At 34.8% G+C, this 20,477-nt stretch overlaps 1 protein-coding gene and 1 pseudogene across 1 annotated transcript; one reads left to right on the top strand and one right to left on the bottom strand.

Moving 5' to 3' along the window:
- The first annotated feature begins 2,176 nt into the window (after positions 1 to 2,176).
- LOC139867240 (large ribosomal subunit protein eL34-like) lies at positions 2,177 to 4,802 on the top strand (annotated as a pseudogene).
- A 250-nt stretch (positions 4,803 to 5,052) lies between these two features.
- LOC139868087 (E3 ubiquitin-protein ligase UPL6-like) lies at positions 5,053 to 18,166 on the bottom strand. Its single transcript, XM_071856425.1, has 24 exons — positions 17,983 to 18,166; positions 17,723 to 17,907; positions 17,112 to 17,260; positions 16,081 to 16,204; positions 15,758 to 15,962; positions 15,599 to 15,616; positions 15,314 to 15,496; positions 14,798 to 14,983; positions 14,637 to 14,716; positions 14,458 to 14,551; positions 14,239 to 14,358; positions 14,028 to 14,111; positions 13,875 to 13,961; positions 13,274 to 13,477; positions 12,981 to 13,051; positions 12,751 to 12,817; positions 12,356 to 12,526; positions 12,114 to 12,203; positions 6,215 to 6,292; positions 6,059 to 6,132; positions 5,808 to 5,879; positions 5,605 to 5,679; positions 5,407 to 5,469; positions 5,053 to 5,140 (listed from the first exon to the last, which is right to left on the bottom strand). The coding sequence occupies exons 1-24, from the start codon at positions 18,019 to 18,021 to the stop codon at positions 5,053 to 5,055; spliced, it is 2,607 nt and encodes an 868-aa protein (XP_071712526.1). The 5' UTR covers positions 18,022 to 18,166.
- Positions 18,167 to 20,477: the final 2,311 nt, after the last annotated feature.

The following is a 20,477-nucleotide window of genomic DNA, read 5'->3' as shown; positions in this document are numbered from 1 at the left end:
GAAGATCTTAATTTTCTTAATTACCGAAGAACCAAATCTTATTACAAAGATTTCCTTTAAATTCCTTGAATTCCGAAAATCAACCGTGACTACGTCACCGGTTAAGACGAAACTGCATTTACCCATTTCACTCTTTTGTGATAACTTCACTCGAACTCTTCACAAAATCAAATTGTTTTATCTATATTACTCAATGATGATAAAACTCTAATTATCAGCTCGTATGCGTCATGAAAACATACTTATTGTCAGCCATGACGATCCCAATAAAATTTTGGGACGAAATTTCTTTAACGGGTAGGTACTGTGACGACCCGGAAATTTCCGACCAAATTTAAACTTAATCTTTATATGATTTCGACAAGATAAGCAAATTCTGTAATATTGATTCTCAAAATTTTTGAACTAATGTTATATATTTAGTTAACCTTTGACTATTGACCGACGATTCACGAACATCTATTTGTAAATATATATATATATATATATATATATATATATATATATATATATATATATATATATATATATATATATATATATATATACGTGGAATATTAATTATTAAAATTAATTTTAAATAACTTACAATGTGTATTTAAAAACTGATTTATGTATAAAGATATATACATATATATAATTTCAAGTTATTTAGTAAACGATAATAACATTCGTTTATTGATTCAATTGATATTTAAATAAGTTAACTAAAACGTTTAAGATGAACAAGTAAAACACTAATTTGTTACAGTATTTTCGAATTGCTACAGTACCCGAAAAACTACAGTGTTTTCGAAAACCACTATTTGCTACAGTAAAAATCATTTGCTACAGTAAAACACTATTTCAAAATGAAAATGTATGTATATTTTACAAATGTTATAAAATATAATATTAACTTAGATATAAAACGTTTTGATTTAAAATAATATTATTATATATTAAGACGTTAATTTATAGACGCAAATGACCAAAAGTTAATATAGCTATTGGTAATGTAAGTCTATATTTTGACGAAGGTACACGTCGCGAAACGTAAAGTACAAGTTATTAAAGCATACGAAGTAACGTTCGAAAATCCGGAACCGGGACATAAGTCAAGTGACAACGTACAAGTAATCGGAACTAAAATTACAAGTCACCTATACACGAGAATATAATATATATATATATATATATATATATATATATATATATATATATATATATATATATATATAATTAATATATATTATATATATTTAAATATTATGTCGACAAACAAAAAGACAAGGCAAAATGAGCTGGATCAGCACACCATGCGATCGCATGGGATTTGGGCATCACAGCCATGCGATCGCATGGCCACTAGGAACCACAAATCTTCTATAAATTGGCTAGTTTGCTCGATACACACTGCACACACATATATCTCTCAATCTCTGCTCTCTATATTTATTATTATTATTATTATTATTATTATTATTATTAGTATTGTTGGTATTATTATTAGCATTATTGTACATAAAATACTACGACGAGGTCTTGAGCAAGTAATTTTCAAAACAAGCTTTTCAAGCGGGATAGCGCTAAGGAAATTATGGGTTATAGCTATGGAGGTTATGGGTATTGTTTGGGGGTTATGATCATGAGTCAAAGGTCAACCTAGCGTTTATCATTTTCATTGCGTCTACGTACTTTCCTGCAATATTGAATCACAATATTGATACGTGAGCATTCATATCTTATCTTTTATATATTGATAGTGTATCCATGTCAAAGAGAGTACGGGAAAAAGATCTACCACATTATACTTACACAAGTTTGATTGCATATTTATTAATAAACAAACATGTATTTACTATTTGCTTCTACTTCATCATTTGCATACATTTGTATCTTAGAGAAATTTTTGTCAAATTTAATTTCAGGCGATCATCCATAGCTAATTACATTTGTACATCTTTTTGTCGAAACCCGCCATTTTTGCGAGTATAAGCTAGTAAAAGCTTAATATAATAAAAGAGACAAAAACAAAATGATAATGAAGTAGATGAATCTCAACCGTTGATATAAAAGTAACGTGAGCCGTCAGATGTAGGGTAATTGCTGATACGAAAAGGGGTTTAAGTTTCTCCCTCGTACCAAACCCTAAATCCCCCTTTCGACAAAAAAGAAAGTTAACTGCGATTCAAAAATGGTGCAGCGTCTGACGTACTGAAAACGTCACAGCTATGCTACCAAATCCAATCAACACAGGATCGTCAAAACCCCTGGTATCCTCCATTACCCATTTTTTTAATTATTTTATATGTATCATAGTTATGTAATTGAATATAATCTGTAAAATGTGTTTGATTCATTGTGTTACTGATAATGCTAGGTGGAAAGCTGATTTATCAAACTACAAAGAAGAGAGCTAGTGGCCCTAAGTGTCCTGTTACCGGCAAGCGAATTCAAGGGGTAATTACGTCATTTACTTATCTATTTGTGTATTACAGCTGCTTCAGTTTTATAAGTTTGATTATGATGAAAATTATGTAATAAACTTTGAAATGTTTGATTTAATTAGGTATTATAGAAGCTTCAAATCAAATAATTTAGTATTTAAGTTATGATTAGTGTGCAACAGAAAATGGTGAAGTAGATATATGTTATTGGAGATACGGAGGTAATATTTAGGGTGCGTTTGATAAACTGAATAATTTAGCGCGGAATGGTTCATAGAGTCTCTGAATGAACTTGGTTCCGAATGAAAATAAGCTGTATGGTATTCATTTTGAATGAACTAAATGAAATGGGTAAAATTACCTTATTAACGTGTTACACGAATAAAAAATTCAATACTTGTTTGTTAAGTGTTTTGGATATGATTTGAGGATGATATTACAGAAAATTTATGTGCTTAATGGTTAAAAGAGCGTTTCAACTCTAAATGGTTCATCATTGAATGCTGAACCATTCAGCAATTCAGTGGTCAGAAACAAACAAATGCCCTGAATGTTCAACATTTTGAACCATTCAATTAAGAGGTAAACAAACGCACACTTAAAGTGCCTTGTGGAGATAATTTAGTTATATACTTTGTTCATAAAACATCCATTTTCTCCTATAGATATAGAAGCATAAACAATAAGGTTATTTAATAGCAAGTAGTTCTACAAGGCCAGTTTGAAGATTGAATTAGATAAATGTAATATGATACCCCAATAATAATAATAATTATAAATTATTATTAGACATGTACGTCAATTATTGATAAAATGGGCAGTGTATCAGCCGATTAGGACTTATTGTGGTAGATGTCACTGAATTGGACCCATATACACAAATGGTGCATAATCGTAACTACTTTAAGTCAGAAGACTTTGAGTGTTGACCTGTAAAATGGATCTTAAAGGTGTGCTTCTCAATTGAAATTTTATTATGAAATTGAAGCTAGATGCGTATCATCATTCTTGTACTGACGGTGAAGTATGCTAAAGATTAGTTCTTTATTTGAAACATATATGTGATATTGATTTACTTATAAAATTGACTTACATCTTCAATATTGTATTATTTCAAGAATGCAGTTTTACACTTTGCATAGTTGACTAAAGTTTACCACTCTTCTTGATTAGGTTCTAAGATATCATATTTTATGTACCGTGCATATAGACTCTAAGTTGTTGAAGTTTACCAAATTAAATTTTTGACGGCTAATTGGCTATGAACTCAAATTCGTCATTTGCAGTGTGTATATTTATCTCAATGTTAATATAGCTACTTAATACTTGTATTAGTTTATCATCATAAATAACCTTTTCAAATACTTTACTTTGTTAAGAGTTTTGTGTACGTTAGATTAAAATAATATTTCCAAATTACTTAATATATGCCTGTTTAAATATCATTTGTTTTGTTTTGTTCGTTCATGTTTTAGGAAAATTGCCGGCTTACTTTAGCTGTTCATGATCAAATTTGGGGTTGGGTCAGATGGGTTAGATTGATAAAAATAGAGGGTGAAACATGAGTTATCTAAGTAGTTATTATAATATTCAAATTGTGAACGAGTCTTGCCTGTACAAATACAATAAAGATGTAATCCATTTACTTATGAACTTGGCTATACATGACACTCAAACCTAAAAGTACTGTTTAGGGATGAACAGATCAGCTCATCTTTTCCATTGATGATGTCATTTGTATAAATATATCATTTATGCTTGCAAGTTGCAAGCTTGTTTACTCGTTGTCGCAAATTGCTCTTAGATCATATACTATAAACATAAGCTTATTTTAGCACCGTACCAGAACTTTTGTTCCTTCAAATTTAAGTTAATATATTTGTTCCATAGTGTTGCATTAGGGAAGGTTACTACTTGTTTTATTTTCTAGTTGAGCATCTAAATAAAAAAAGTTTTTTTATTTTTTATTTTCAGATTCCTCACTTGAGGCCGGCTGAATACAAAAGATCTAGGCTGTCTAGGAACAGGAGGACCGTTAACCGTGCGTATGGTGGTGTATTGTCTGCTGGTGCTGTGAGGGAAAGGTTTGTGTAGTCTTTTGCTAAAAAGGCAGTTTTAGGTTAATAAGCACATGATTTATGCAAATTATATATTCCTATATGTTTTTTTTTTATATTTGCGAACACTGGATTACTATTTATTAATTGCTGTTTAGGATCATCCGAGCGTTCTTGGTGGAAGAACAGAAGATTGTGAAGAAGGTTCTGAAAATCCAGAAGACAAAAGAAAAGCAAGCCGGAAAAAGTTGAAACACACAGGGTTTATTGTCAATCAATTTTTGATTACTTAGTGTGATTGAGAGTTTTTTTTGTTTTGTTTTTTGTTTTTCAGATTCCTCACTTGAGGCCGGCTGAATACAAAAGATCAAGGCTATCTAGGAACAGGAGGACTGTTAATCGTGCATATGGTGGTGTAGTCTGCTGGTGCTGTGAGGGAAAGGTTGGTGCAAACTTATGCTTAAAAGCCACTTTTACCTTAAGAACAGGATTTATGCAAATTATATATGCCTTTATGGTTTTTTATATATTTGTCACGAACACTGGATTACTAATTCGTTGTAGGATCATTCGAGCTTTTTTGGTCGAAGAACAAAAAATTGTGAAGAAGGTGCTGAAAATCCAGAAGACGAAGGAAAAGCAAGCCGGAAAAAGCTAAAACACATAGGGTTTATTTCAAATCCATATTAGATTATTTAGTGTGTTTGAGAAATGTGACATCAAAACACTGCTTACAGAGTTCGGAGCTTTGCATATTGTTGTCCCAGTGAAACTTGCAATTTTGGTGGAGATGGATTTATGTTTTGTCCCAGTGAAATTTTAACCAACATTGAAAGAAAACAAATACAAATTCAAATACTTAAAAACATTAATCCCCGGGTTTTCACACAAAAAACCAAACAAATGAAAGCTACATCTACCTCAAATCAAAGCCGGCTCCTGCGGTTATTGCAGCAAGTAGTTTCTTCCTCATTTCATCACAACTTCAACATCATTAGGTTTAAGATCAATTAAACAAAAATAATATGTATAATGAATTCCGAGCTTATCGATTTAAAAGACATCAGATCATAATTATACACTTGCATATAAATTTAATACAGAAGAATATTACAAACCTTTCATATGGAGGGAGGTATAACGAACCACCACATGTACCTGCTGTTGGCAAATAATCGATGCCAAGATCACTCCTGCAAAAAAAAAAAAAAAAAAAAAAAAAAAAAAAAAAAATTGAAAAAAAAAATTACTGGTACTACACAAAGTACATATATCAAGTTTCACTATGTACACACACACACACACTAGAGAAGCAACATACTTAAGTATACAAAACTTCGGATCCATATGCGCGAACCCTAACATAGGTGCTCTTGAACGTCCGGTCGCAAACCTGTAGAGTTATCTTGATTAGTGTCTGAAATAAAAGGAAAATATAAAACTCTAAGATAGTGAAAATTATCATGTAACAAAGTAAATACAAAAGTAGCCTAGCATTCAACTAGTATAGGAAGGATAGTAGATAGAAACAAATAGATATTGGTATCTAACGAAAAATAGATGAAATCTTACACTAACAGCTTGCGTTGATTATCTAACGAAAAAGACTTGAATATGTCCCAAAACATTTTAATCACTTCATGCTCCTGTGTTTTAACAAAATATATAGTAGTTGATAAAGACCGCATAATTGTGGGTATTAGATAGAGTATAAAATGCATAACTCGCCTCATTATAGTCATCCCAATAGTTAGTGTTAGACTGGAGATCATTTGCGTCCAACGTATCTTCACCTGATATCACATACTGCAAGAAAGTAAAACGAATACCATAAGTTAACTAGTGATCAAACATGTTCCGGTCCGCTTGAGTGCAAAGAATGGAGTCAAAGTTTGCAGGTTTAGTTTCCTTGATCATAATAATGGTTGTCACCGGTTAAAAACCCAAAGAAATTTCTATTAGATGGCTTATTTAAATGGTGTCACTCAAATAAATTTACACTATCCACTGAGTGTAAATTGTGTTTACATAAGTTCCAAGTGTGTTTGAAAAGTCAGAAATAGTACAGGGACCAGTTTGGTATTTCTTTATAGTAGAGGGTGTAATGTGTAACTTCTGTTACAGGTTGTTATTTTCTGTTATGAAGGAGCGTGTCTCTGCAGTATATAGTCAACTGACTAGTTAGGGTTTCTATAATATGTTGCAATTCGTTTTTAAGTCATTGTAATATCAACTGAAGTAATAAACAATTTCCAATTCGTTTTCTTTCTGTGTTCAATTTATCACACTGGTGTCATGATCAAACAAAAATTGTTTGGTTCGAGTGCAGGTGAATAAAAAGGAAAATATAACCTTTGGAAGGGGTTCCTCCGGTTAAATGTGATATGAGGGTTGTGGTGTTGTTTGTCATTTGTCGAGCCTCCAAGGTAGAGATGAAGAGAAACAGGGAATGCAAAACGTAAAGCATAAGTGTGTTCTTCGCCATCTGGGTTGGTGAGTATCAAGATGGCACCAGCCCCTTCTGAACTAGACGCTCCGTCAGTAAAGAGTTCCCACGTCACGACATGGGGTGCCGCTTCATCAATAAGTTTCGATGGGCCCGGATTGATAATTTCCACCATGAAATCAGCCAAAATTTGTCCCTTAACAGCGTTACGCGGTGCGTAGCTGATTTCGTGTTCTCCCAGTTCAATTGCCCATTTCGCCATTCGGCCAGAAATTTCAGGTTTGCTTAAAACCTGCAACAGAAATGTTTAGAAAAGTTCCCTGTTGTACACGTTCGTTCCAATGACGTCATACCTGTTTATTAGGTGAGTCCGTTAGCACCAAAATGTGATGTGCTTGAAAGTACCGCCTTAACCTCCTTGTGGTATGAACCAACGTGTAAACAAGTTTTTCAACAGGATTGTAGTTGACTTCGCCATGCTGCAAAATTTTACTGACGAAGTACACCGACATCTGGACCCCGTCACGTTCCGCTATGAGTACCGAGTTGATTGCTCCGGCGCCCACTACTAAGTAAACAGTCAAAGTTTCTCCTGAAATTTTAAAGGTATTAGTGAACAGGTACGCAACGCTGGTACCGTTAGCCGAAACAAATACTTTACCCGGTACCGGAGCTGTTAGCGTTGGTAGGGTCTTGATTAACGTTTTTATTTCCTGGAAGGCGTTTTCTGCTTCCGGTGTCCAATTGAAACTTTTGCCTATACTTTCCTTCAATACTTGAAAGAACGGTAGCGAGCGTTCCACTGCTTTTGACAGAAACCTGGATAACGCCGCCAACTTCCCATTCAAACTTTGAACCTCATTCTTTGTTCGTGGCGCTACCATCTCGTCCACAGCTTGAATCTTTTTTGGATTTGCCCTAATGCCGCGTGGCGTTACGACGTGACCAAGAAAAATGCCCTCTTCAAAAGCGAAGTTACACTTCTCTGGATTAAGCTTCATGTTAATTTTCCTCAAAGAATCAAATGTTTCTCGGATGTCTTTTAAGGAGAGCAACTTCCGTATGGCTCTTAATCACAATGTCATCGACATAAGCTTCAACGTTGCGTCCGGTTTGGCTTTTGAAGGCGGCATCGATCACTCACTGATACGTTGCTCCGGCGTTCTTTAGTCTAAACGGCATCTTGGTGTAGCAAAAGATGCCATGGTCAGTGTGGAATGCCGTCTTATCTTCGTCTCCTTCCGCCATCTGAATCTGATGGTACCCTTTATAAGCATCGAGAAAACATTTGAAACGGTACCCGGCAAGCGACTCGACTTTCCAATCGATCTCCGGTAACGGATAGTTATCCTTTGGGCATGCTTTATTGATATCTTTGAAGTCAACACACATGCGCCATGATCTGTTGGCTTTCTTGACTAGGACTGGGTTTGCCACCCAGGTTTGGTAGTGAACCTCCCTTAAGATGGCGTCAACAAGCTTCTCCACCTCGCTGCGTTCCGGTGCCATTCCTCTCTTTTTCTGCCTTACCGGTGTTATGCTTGGATTTGCGTTCAAACGGTGTTCCGCTATCTCCCTTGGAACTCGTGTCATGTCTGACTCTTGCCAGGCAAAGATGTCTGCGTTGCTGGATAACAGTTCACATAAGGCGTTTTTGGATTCCTCCGAAAGAGTGTTACCAATCTTGATGATCTTCTTGGAAAACACATGATTGATTATAACGCCTCCCTCTTGTTTAACGGGTGCCACCTGGAAAAACATGTTGACTAACCTTAGCGCAAACTTGGGCACGGTCCGAAAATAAAGTTGCAACGCCTGCCATGGTGGGGAATTTCAACATGTCGTGAACCGTAGAAGGTATGGCGCCTAACTCTTGTAACGATGTTCGTCTTAGAATCACGTTATACTTGGATTGACTACGAACCACCACAAACGTCAGTTGTACGGTACGGGACCGGTGGTCATCTCCTAACGTCACGTCAATACTTACACGTCCCAAGGGCCAAGTTGTTTCACCTGTAAATCTCGCGACGGGATGCAACGGCGGTTTAATCTTATCCTTCACGTCCTGTAGTAGCTGCAAAAAACAATGCTCGTAGATAACATCCACAGCGCTACCCGTATCAATGTAGATACGTGATACGTGACAGCGTCCGATCGTAGCGGTGACTGTTAACGGTAAGTCCGTCGGACAGACTTTCCAAAATGTTGGGTACGTGATTAGTGCACATTCCTATTCTTCTAACGCTTCGGCTTTCCTAACGTGACCCGAATGCCACATTTGTATCATGTGAATGTGTTTTTCAGGTGCTTTATCTTTACCTTTTTGTCATGCAAACTTTCTAGTTGCAGAACCTCCTTTGTTTGAAGGTTTCAAATGGTTAAACTCCCCTAGATCAAGTCTTTCAATGACAATTTTCTTCAGCTCCCGACAGTCATCGACGTCATGTCCCTTATCCTCGTGGAAAATGCAGTATTGGCTTTCGTCTACCGCGAAGCGTGGCTTCATGGGCTTGGTGGCGAGAAATCTCTGCTCACTTCTTCCGTTGCCAAGATCTCCTTCGGCGTTTTGGATAAAGATTTGATGAGGGATTCCTCCTCTGCTGACAATCTCGATGCCGTATTTCTCATAGGGATGGTGGTTACGGCTATCGAATTACTGCCGGAACGGCTTCTACTGCTGCTTCCGCTGTTACCCTTGTACCGTCCCCCAGAATGCTGGTAGCCGTTGTTACCCTTGTCGTCCTTGTCAACCTTGTTGCCAGATTTATGATCCGCAACGGCTGCATCAGCAAACTCTTCGGAACGAATGTAGTCGCGTACCATTCTGACGGCGTCCACGAAAGTTTTTGGTAACTTGCGCCTCATGGATTTTACTAACGTTAAGTGTCTGATCTGACATATCCCCATTATGAAAGCGGAGATCTGCTGCGACTCCGGCAAATCGGGTATCCTCTGGCATTCGGACGTAAACCTGGTAGTGAAGTTTGACAACGATTCGTATGGTCTCTGCTTGATTCCATGCGCGTCCAAATGCGTCAATTCCGTCCTCCTGAAGTTCTGGAAGCGTTGGATGAACTTGGTTCTTAAATCAGCAAAACTGGAAACGCTTAGTGGTGGTAACTTAGCAAACCATTCCCGAACGCTGGACCGGAGTTGTCCCGAGAACATACCAATTGTTCAACATTCCATCCGCCACGCCAGGCTGCTCAATTTGTGTAGTCATGGATGGCAGAGCGCCCAAGATGAGAGTTTGGATCAACTCCCGACGCGCCTCATCTTTGGTCTTGACGGGTTGTTTCCCAAACTCGGGCGTTGTTCGCGTAGAGTCATGGTGAGGTGCCTTTGACGCTCCCGTCTGCTTATCGCTCCCTCCTGCCGTGAGCATGGGCAGAACGAATCCTCCTTTTGCCAAGAAACGGATGGCTTCTTCTCCATTGATTGTTTTCAAACTGGAACCAACAATTTCAGGACAAGTTAGAGCTGAAACATTGGGTCCAGTGCATGGTTGCAAAACTCGGCTGACTCGGCCGAGTTCTCGGCGATAACTCGGAAAAATTGTTCAACCGAGAAATCGGTGTCTAACTCGCTCTATTACTCGGTCAACGTCGTCGGAAAACTCAAAAATTGACCGGAAACGAGGAACGATGATGAAAAAAAACAGAAACGGGAAAGAAGAAAGGATTGAGGAAGAAAACAAGACGAGATCTCAGATCCATAGCGAGCTTGTAAAACAAGATCTGGGATTTTTTGGAAATTGGATGGTGACACGTTTTTCAAGAGAGAGTGCTTTTACTTTTTACAACTTGTTTTTATCATATGTCTGATGCAGTGATGCTCTTTGAGACTTTGAGTACCATATACGAGAGTATTTATTTTTAAAATATTTTAATTCAATATTCTTTTATCAAATGACAATAATAACCCCTAAACTTTTACTTAACTTTAATACCAAGAACAAAATTTATATGCACTCTTAAAATAAATATTTATATGTAACTAAACTTTACATATTTAACATATATATTTATAAATTTTATATATTTAACATATATATATTCATAAAATGTTTGTTTATAGCTAATATATATATTATATATCTATAATATATTGAAAATATTTAGTTATATTAGAAAAGTCAACAAAAGTCAAAATCCGAGTACTCCTCCGAGTACTCCCCGAGTTGCCGATTACTCCTCAAAAACCTCCGGCCGAGTACTCCCCGAGTCGCGAGTTTTACAACCTTGGTCCAGTGTTGGTGTTATCTTCAAAGTCGAGCCTAGTTCGACGAACGTTTTCAGTTGGGGTCACAGAATCGTCTTCGACGTTAGGTCTCAAAGGATCATATGGCTCCCCGACGCTTGAGAATGGTGGTAAATCAGAACTTCCTGACATTTTGCGAAGATGGATGTTCTCGTGGTCCCACGGATGGCGCCAAATGATCAAACCAAAATTGTTTGGTTCGAGTGCAGGTGAATAAAAAGGAAAATCTAACCTTTGGAAGGGGTTCCTCCGGTTAAATGGGATATGAGGGTTGTGGTGTTGTTTGTCTTTTGCCAAGCCTCCAAGGTAGAGATGAAGAGAAGATTATAGTGTACGGATTAATTCCCCTTCAAATGAGGGTTAGGGCCTCTATTTATAGATAGACAATTGGCGGTTATGTATAATAGCCGCTAAAATAGTGGCCACCTTCCATAACTGCCATTAGAACCTTCTAATCATGCCTACAACCTACTCAACGTCCTCCACGTTCCTGAAATGTACGATTGTAGTCAAGTTCAGTAACACCAAGTCAACCTCGTGAGAACGTCATGCTATCGTTCACGTGGGTTTCACTTGAACACACTGAAGCTCCTGACCAAGGGTCTTTAGTGGGCTGGACGTCATGCGTTGCACGTGACGCAGCGTGGCGTGACGTACGTCATTATGTCACTATGTCACCACTCAATCTAATGTAGGTCCGCCCCTGATAATATATAGAACATACATGCAAACTATATAAAAAATACAATGTGAGGTAGGCCCGATATTATGGTAAAATATAAATGGGCCTAATCTAGAATACAATTAGGGTTACGCGTCGTACGGACACCGTATATCGAATGTATAACGGGTGTCGAGTGAGAGCCGAAAAGTGCATCATTAAGTAACGTAATGAAAATGTAAAACATAGAATAACACCTGAAGCTCACTGAGAGTAAATATATCAGTCATATCTCTCGGTATAAGCTTTCGGAATCCCTCTATGAAACAACGAGTTGCTTTCGATACCTGAATAAAATAGAATGATGAAAAAAACTACTTGTTCATAAAATTAAATAGGCACGAAGCATTAGATACCAGGTACTAAATATGAAAAGTACCAAGTAATAAGGAGTGAGACTTTAGGTCTTCTTCATAAATGGTGAAAAAAAAGGTCTAACCTGATAACTCAAGCGATGATGGGCATACTGTAATAAATAATCTTCAAGATTCTCTTTATCTACCTTTATCAGATTCCCATCTTCTATCAAATCTACAGTCATATCTTCATATGCATCATCCTTAGCTGTAAAGGTAAGGTCTGCTTTTTCCAATTCAATCTCGTCCAGCGACTGTAGATGACAGCCAGAAACGGTTATATTAAACAATATCTAATCTAATGAGGCAATAAACTATGATATTGAAGTTGCACGTGTTGGAAATACGTGTGAGTTTATACAATTACTTATAATTATAATTTATATTTATTTATAAAGATTCAATCCGGTTAATCCTCGATTAGCAATATTTATAACATAGGACACTGACGGAGATACTGATAGTAAAAGCCACAAACCCGTAAGTGCTCAAGCTTATTATAAAGTTTGCGATCCACAAAAGCCAAGTCACCAAACCTTAATCTCCTGAAAAGAATGAACACATTGAATTGGTTATATATATATATATATATATATATATATATATATATATATATATATATATATATATATATATATATATATACAAAAGCATGAATAAACAGAGAGATAAGATGGCACTTGATAAAGAATATACTACATAACTTACATGTTCTTTATTAAATCGTTCAAGAAAAACCTTGCAAATGGTATATTAAGTGCAAGGTGTTCAACAAGTACCTATAAATAACAGAAGAAAAATAGTCGTAGTAATTAAAAACAACAGATCTTCAAAAGGGTCATAATAATAATAATATAATGATATAATAATACAAGTATATAACCAAAACCAATATGGAGTAACTCAACTCAATTCAGTGACACAAATAAGTTTTGTTTGAAAATCAGTTACAAAAACAAGTGAAGCGCATTAAACTTTTAACAGCAATACAAAAGTCGTACCTTTGCAAGAATCGCTCCAAGAATACGAAGACGTTTCATTTCCGTTTCTGTCACTGCACAAGGATTCGGATAGAGTAGGTGATCTTCTGTTTCCTCAAAAAGTCGAGAAGACTTGTCAAAAGCTTTTAGAGTAAATAACTCCATAAATTCCTTCGTAAGACCACCAAAATCTTGACCATCTTCATCATCAAAAGTAACCTTCATCTACATGAAATAAGAAAACAAAGTTACTAGAAGAAGCGCATAACATAATCAGATAAAAGATGGCCTTTGATTTTTAGTTTCAAAGCATAAGGCGTACACGACCAGCAAGATCCGCAAGATCCTTATCTGATAGTTCACGAAAACCATCTTCCAATATATTATCTCGGCTTATAGAAACTTGGAACTCTGTACTGCGATCCTGACATATTTTCTCGAGCTGTAACTGCAGAATTATTATTATTATTATTATTATTATTATTATTATTATTATTATTATTATTATTATTATTATTATTATTATTATTATATAAGTTTAAATTAGTAATCATATACAGTATGAGTCGTCAACTGCTGACAGATAATGAAATGTGAACAATGTAAAAGGATTATAACTCACATTGTATATTTTAACTCGGGTATCAAAAGGTAACACAAAGGGAATCTGTGTCAGTATAAAATTCTCCCTTGTAAGTGGATCCAACGCCTGTAAAAAGAACATTATACTTCAAGTGATACAGTATTAACTTACATAACTGATAGGTTAATTTACCTCCTTAATGAACCGTTGATCAACATAATTGACTTGAGTGTTGCTTGAGTGGTCAAAAGAACTTCTATTCATCCAAAATTGTAACTGCAATTGTATATTTAAAACAAATCCAACATTTTAAAACTTTGAAAAATGTCCCCATGAAAGTTTATCAACGTCGAATTTTAATGTTGGCATATGTCCATACAATAAACAATGCATAGGTGTATACCCGATCATTTGCATTTTTAGCCAAGTTGTTAAAATAATCAATGCGCTCTTTGGAGAGACTAGTGCTTGAATCAAAATTCATCGGAGCAAAATCATTGAAGCGAATCATTTCATAAAAAGCCTAAAAGATAAGCAATGAAGCAAAAAGTTGGTTAGTAAAGTGATTTAACAGATTGCAAAAATTACTCTATAAAAACTGAGGACTTCATATATAAATTACCTTTTTCAAAATAGCAACTAATGACTTTATCTCGTGGATTTGATCACTTTTGCAATAACCCAAGTCATCTCTGATAACCGTAATAACCATGGCCCTGGAATTCAAATGTGTAAATTTTAGCCTAAGTAAATTTAAGACTAACAAAAGTGCAAGCTTCAATATAAAAGACAACAACACACCTCAAATGATGGTAGAAAATAAGGATAGGTAGTAACCGACCATCAACATCACCATGCGAACACTTGATAAGATGCATATACTGTATTTTGAAATTGAATAGTGATTATAGCTAGCCTCAATACAAGAAATGCTAACAGATGAAGCAACTGTACCTTCTCACCTTATTATATGAACAATTACAACGAATTGAACAAACTCCACCTGCTACAATCAAATTACCAAAGAGACATATGTAATCATATTGATTAGCTGAATTAAGCAAAAGTACGTCTTTATAACGTTCTGAACATGTTTCTATCTTTTTAAGATGATCCTTGTACATCCCAATCTCAGCCGAAACATATATCTGGAAATATAAACAAAACAACTGCAATCAGATTTTAAATCTCTGCATAAATGGGTTTATATAATGTATTTAGTCATATAGGTTAGTAGGAACAGGTAAAATATAATGGAATTATCCAAAATACACTTTTAAAGTAGTCAACTTGTAGTTTAAAGCAGTGAAAATTTATTAACTACATAGAAATACATATACATATATACATATAAAACTTAATAATAAAAACAATCAACCTCCAAAACTATTTGTTTTCTTTTAGACAAACTACAATAGTACAATCACTTACTAAATCAAAGTTAACATGTTTGAATTTTAGTAGGAGGAGAATATAACCTCCTTCAGTCTGGGAAACGTGGACCAAACATAAGGGATCGTTAGAATGGAGAGGAAACTAAATTGCTGATCCACCATATTGCTACAAACACAAGGGCTGCTACCACTATGAACAAGAAGTTGACAAAGTACCGTCTCTATTAGAGACGCATCTTCAGTTTCAACCTCGTTTTCTCGTGTTGCCTACAAAAAACGGACAGCACTTCACAAAACTGTCATATATTTAGTTTTTACTGCAATACGTAAAAGGCGAGCAAGCACTAGAAGTGGGTCCAAGTTCCATACTCTTTCTCCAGAGCTTCCCTGCAACAAAAAAAAAAAAAAAAAAAAAAAAAAAGTCAAACGTTTCAAGTATACCATGTTTTTACAATTTGGAAAGGTAACAAATAGCAAGAAAGTTGATAAAAAAATATAAAATATATACATTGGGATTTGAAAGCATACCATTCCCAAAATAACAACGTCCTTGAGCATCTTATATATAACTACGTCTTCCTTAAATAGATAGCTAACTATCTGACAGGACCAAGGAAGACTGTTATCAGTTAACAACGCGGTTGTCTTTAACAGTACATCAATATCCATTAATTCATCAGTCGGTACATTGGAGTTCACAGTGTTTCCTTGGAGTTTGTCTCTAAACTGATCTCTGTTATTTGTTAATTGAAACATTGCGCAAAGATTTGTAAGAGAAACAAATAGAGAAAACGTACGTGTAAATTACCAAATTCATCATCGAGTAAACTTATGATACATATGAAACAAACCTCTTATCATATGCAGCTTGAATAAGAGCCTTCACAAGATTTTTTACTCTGAAAGTCACCAATCTTGTAACTACTGACTTATCTGGACACGAATAATCAACACCAAACAGTTTCAAAATATCCCCTGCAACACACAGACTAGCTTTAAATGAGTTGCAGCAAAGCTTTTATTATCTTAAATCATTGCTTAAAACATCAATTAAATAATTTGCATACATATACATATGCGTATCTCTCTCTCTCTCTCTCTCTCTCTCTCTCTCTCTATATATATATATATATATATATATATATATATATATATATATATATAGTGGTAGGATCAAGAGGGAAGTAACCAATCGGGGGAAGCGCAATTTTTTTTTTTTCCGTTTTTTGAAAAAACTTTGTTCACGAACATTATAGATTGGATGAAAATAAGAACATTTAGAAAATACACTTCGTGATGAATGTTATTATTTTGGCGGGAAAACGCTCGAAGAAGTAATATATAACAATTATAGTATATGTTGAGGTTTTAGACATTAGGGTTTAGATATTAGGGTTTATAGGGTTTAGATATTAGGGTTTAGAAATTTAGGGTTTAGGGTTTAGATTTAGGATTTAGATTGAGTTTTTAACATGAACGGTTTAGAGTTTAGGGTTTAGGGTTTGGTGTTTTGGGTTTATTAACCCAAAACACCAAACACCAAACCCTAAACTCTAAATCGGGCTAAATTTTACTTCACAAAACATGAAAAAAAACGTTCATATTCTTCACGAACAATATTATCTTGAATGTTATTTTTGTCGATCGTTTTCCCGCCAAAATAATAACATTCATCACGAAGTGTCTTTTCTAAATGTTCTTATTTTCATCCAATCTATAATGTTCGTGAACAAAGTTTTTTCAAAAAACGAAAAAAAAAAATATATTTGCTTCCCCCCGCTTCCCCCTGATTGGTTACTTCCCCACTGATCCTGCCCCTATATATATATATATACACACACACACACACACAACGATAAGATGAGATGGAGAATTAACACACCACCAATATCATCAAGGGTTAATAAAAGCAAACGACAAGTTGCAATGAGAGCCGTGTGATCCAAATCCTCCATTCGGGACTCAATAATCTTTATTAAATCCAGTAACGTACATGAATCTGGCCCAAAGTAACAGAGCCCAGGATGTATTCTGCAGAAACAAAAAAAAAAAAAAAAAAAAATGTATGTTAAGAGCTACCTTATAATTTTATATAACCAACTCACCTGCTAAATTAATGTATCATGAATCATAAATAAAAAAATTCTTAAGTATACATCTCTCCTTTAGTTTGCCCCTCCACTACTTTATAGACCAAAATTTTCTAATAATTGGTGAGGCATTTTCCTAGGCACACTGACAAATTTTCCAGGAATATCGAAACCAACCCAGCCTAGAAGAAAATGGGTTATCACTTGTTACAACTTACACGTCTGGTAACAGTAACAGGAACAATAAATAAATTAATATTAATTTAAGTAATGAATATAAACTGTAAAATAGAAAAAGAACAAATAATTAAAATAAGGGTTATTGTAATTGTACAACACAAGCGTGCTAACACCGTACAGTATTAGTGTTTGAACAAAATCCATTAAATAAACAAGCCTTTACCTTGCTGAGGTTTCCCTTTGTTCGAGAAATTGAAGCCTAGCTATTAAAGCATTTTCATGACGTTTGAGAAATGGATGTAGCAATCCATCACGGTTTCTTTCGTCATCTTTACGAAATTGACGTAACTTTCTATCACGCCCTATGGGGATTGATGAAAGTTGTTGTTGCTCCACGTTAATTACATTCTACAGAAAGAGATAAAAAGGAAATGTATAAGAACATTTAACAACGATACTCCTATCTTTAAATAGATATAATACCTCCAAATCATGTTGTTGATTTGTTGTACGACGTCGCATAATTGCTGCTGGAAAAAATCACAAGAGATTATGGTTTAGATGTCTTCTGCCAGCTCCGATCGCTGCCAAATAAGACGAGATCGTAGCTTAATTAGGGTTTTGTGAGTTATTATTAGGGTTTCACATGATAATTAGACAAACGAGTGTCGTGGCTGCGAAACTTAGTTGCTAAGTCTACACTTTCTATTGTTTATTGTTTATTGTTTATTCTTGACAAAATTAATCCGATCGTCCTTAAAGTTGTAGCTAAAACACAAAGTCGTCCCTTAAATATTTTTTTTTTCCCCACTAGGGTCTTCACTATACTTAAAAAAATAAGGCACCTCATCCTTATGTCTACTTTCCTTTCTTTTCTCTGCATCATGTGCATATCTTATGCAGGGCCGGCTAAGGCTATGGGCGAAGTGGGCAACGGTCCGGGGCATCACTTGGTTAGGGGCATCATTTCGAAAAAAAAATTATTAATACCCATAGTTTAAACGTCATAAAGATATATGTTTGCGTAACTGTTGGGGACATTTTATAATCATTTCGCCCGGGGCATGCAAAAATTTTGACCAAAGTTTGACCGGCCTTGATCTTATGAGGGTATTTTAGTCTTTTGATCTTTCTTTCCCTATCTTCATCATCATCCCAATGTTTCCTACCACCCTTGTTTCTTCTCCACCTTCCCTTCTCATTCTTCATTACAAAATCATAAAAATGCTACTATCATAACAAACTAGCTTTAATAGTTCGTGCGTTGCACGGTTGCTTTAAAATTAGGTAACACGAAATAACATTATGTTTAGTAACCCATGTAACATCAACATTCTTATTGGTAAAAAATAACAATGTATTGCATGTAAACGTTTGCAAATGAAAAAGTAAATGGACATTCAAAATTGAACTTGGAGTATCTAAGTATCTAATAAGTTGTTTTCAATAAAGTCTCTTCTGTAATCAATAGCACATAGTTTGATTTGAAATAAGAGCAATGAATCCTCAGCTGTTGAAAAAAGACATGAAAATATTTATAATAAACTTTAGTGGAACTGTCGTGAATGTTGATGTTACAATTAATGATTTTAAATAACAGTAAAATAACATGAGTATACGAACATGTCTGTACAGTTGTTTTAAAATGAGGAGCTTTAGTCCCTTTTTCGATGTAACTCTCGATAGTGCAACACATAGAGAATATCAGTGTATATACTTTTATGATTTTTCATGATTAATGATTAGTCAAAGAAAGACGTACGATGGACGAAAAACAATATCATTCACATAATCGATAGTGTGCACTTTCTCCTTTGCATTGGGATATCATCAAAATGTGTATCTCTATATAAAGTTATAGTTTAATAAATTAACATGATAATGTGAATCACAACCCTCACATTAAACTGGTACAACTAATACTACTTAGTAATTCTATACTTGATTATCATCCTTCATTCTTCTCAAACCAAGGTTGCAAAAGACGTGAGACGGTGTCGAGACGGTCGGGTCCTAAAAAGGTCGAGACGTTCAAGACGGGGGTCGAGACAGACGTTGACCAAAGTTGACTTTTAAATATATAAGTATAAAAATGCATATATTTACACATATTTTAAAGCTAAAAACTTCAATTGATTAATTTGTACCCATAATTGTTATCATCGTCAATTTAATACAAAAAATTCAAACTAAAATAAGATATATTTCACCGATTTTACCGATTTTCTGACTTTTCTGAATTTTGACCGACTTTGACCCGATTTTTTTCAACTTTGACCCGAATTTTGACCGTTGACTGTCATATTAGACGGTTTTCTTCGAGACGGGACGGGCTAGTCACCAAACCGTCGAGACGGGCGTCGCAACGGCTCGATACTGGGTGTTTTGCAACAGAGTCTCAAACACATTAAATAAATCAATAAAAATATAAAATAAAAATAAATTTAAAAAAAATAAAAAAAATATTCTAAATAAAATAAAAAATGAAAAACGAAAAAAAATATTAAGTTAAAAAATTGTTTTTAAAATATTTTTTTTTGAATTTATAACATTTTTAGATCAGAATAAACACATAATCAAAATTAAAAGACACGTCTAAACATGTTAAAATAGTACAACCAGGTATAAAAGCAAACTGACCTGCCGATCTTTTTTAAACGCATGAAATTGTTGTATGCGAAGCGATTGCAGACATTTTCTTCATACTGCCTACATGTAGCTTCACGAAAGTCCGTCACTGAGAGAAGTCCACAATGATGGGCGACCTAAAGATATAAGATATTTTTGTAAGATATATAACAATTGCTTTGATCATATTGAAGCACCTAAAGGAGAATTTGGTGTCTTTTTCCAAACTGCTTCGCTAAACATTAAATACATAAAACATACATAATCAAATAGCTAAGTGTTAGTAGATTATAGTACATTGAAAATAAAAAAACTCATAAAGATTAACAAAAGTATAGTGAAATTCGTAT

The sequence above is a fragment of the Rutidosis leptorrhynchoides genome, chromosome 9 (assembly GCF_046630445.1).
Source record: "Rutidosis leptorrhynchoides isolate AG116_Rl617_1_P2 chromosome 9, CSIRO_AGI_Rlap_v1, whole genome shotgun sequence".
Classification (NCBI taxonomy): Eukaryota; Viridiplantae; Streptophyta; class Magnoliopsida; order Asterales; family Asteraceae; genus Rutidosis; species Rutidosis leptorrhynchoides.
This window is presented reverse-complemented; position numbering and strand designations above follow the sequence as displayed.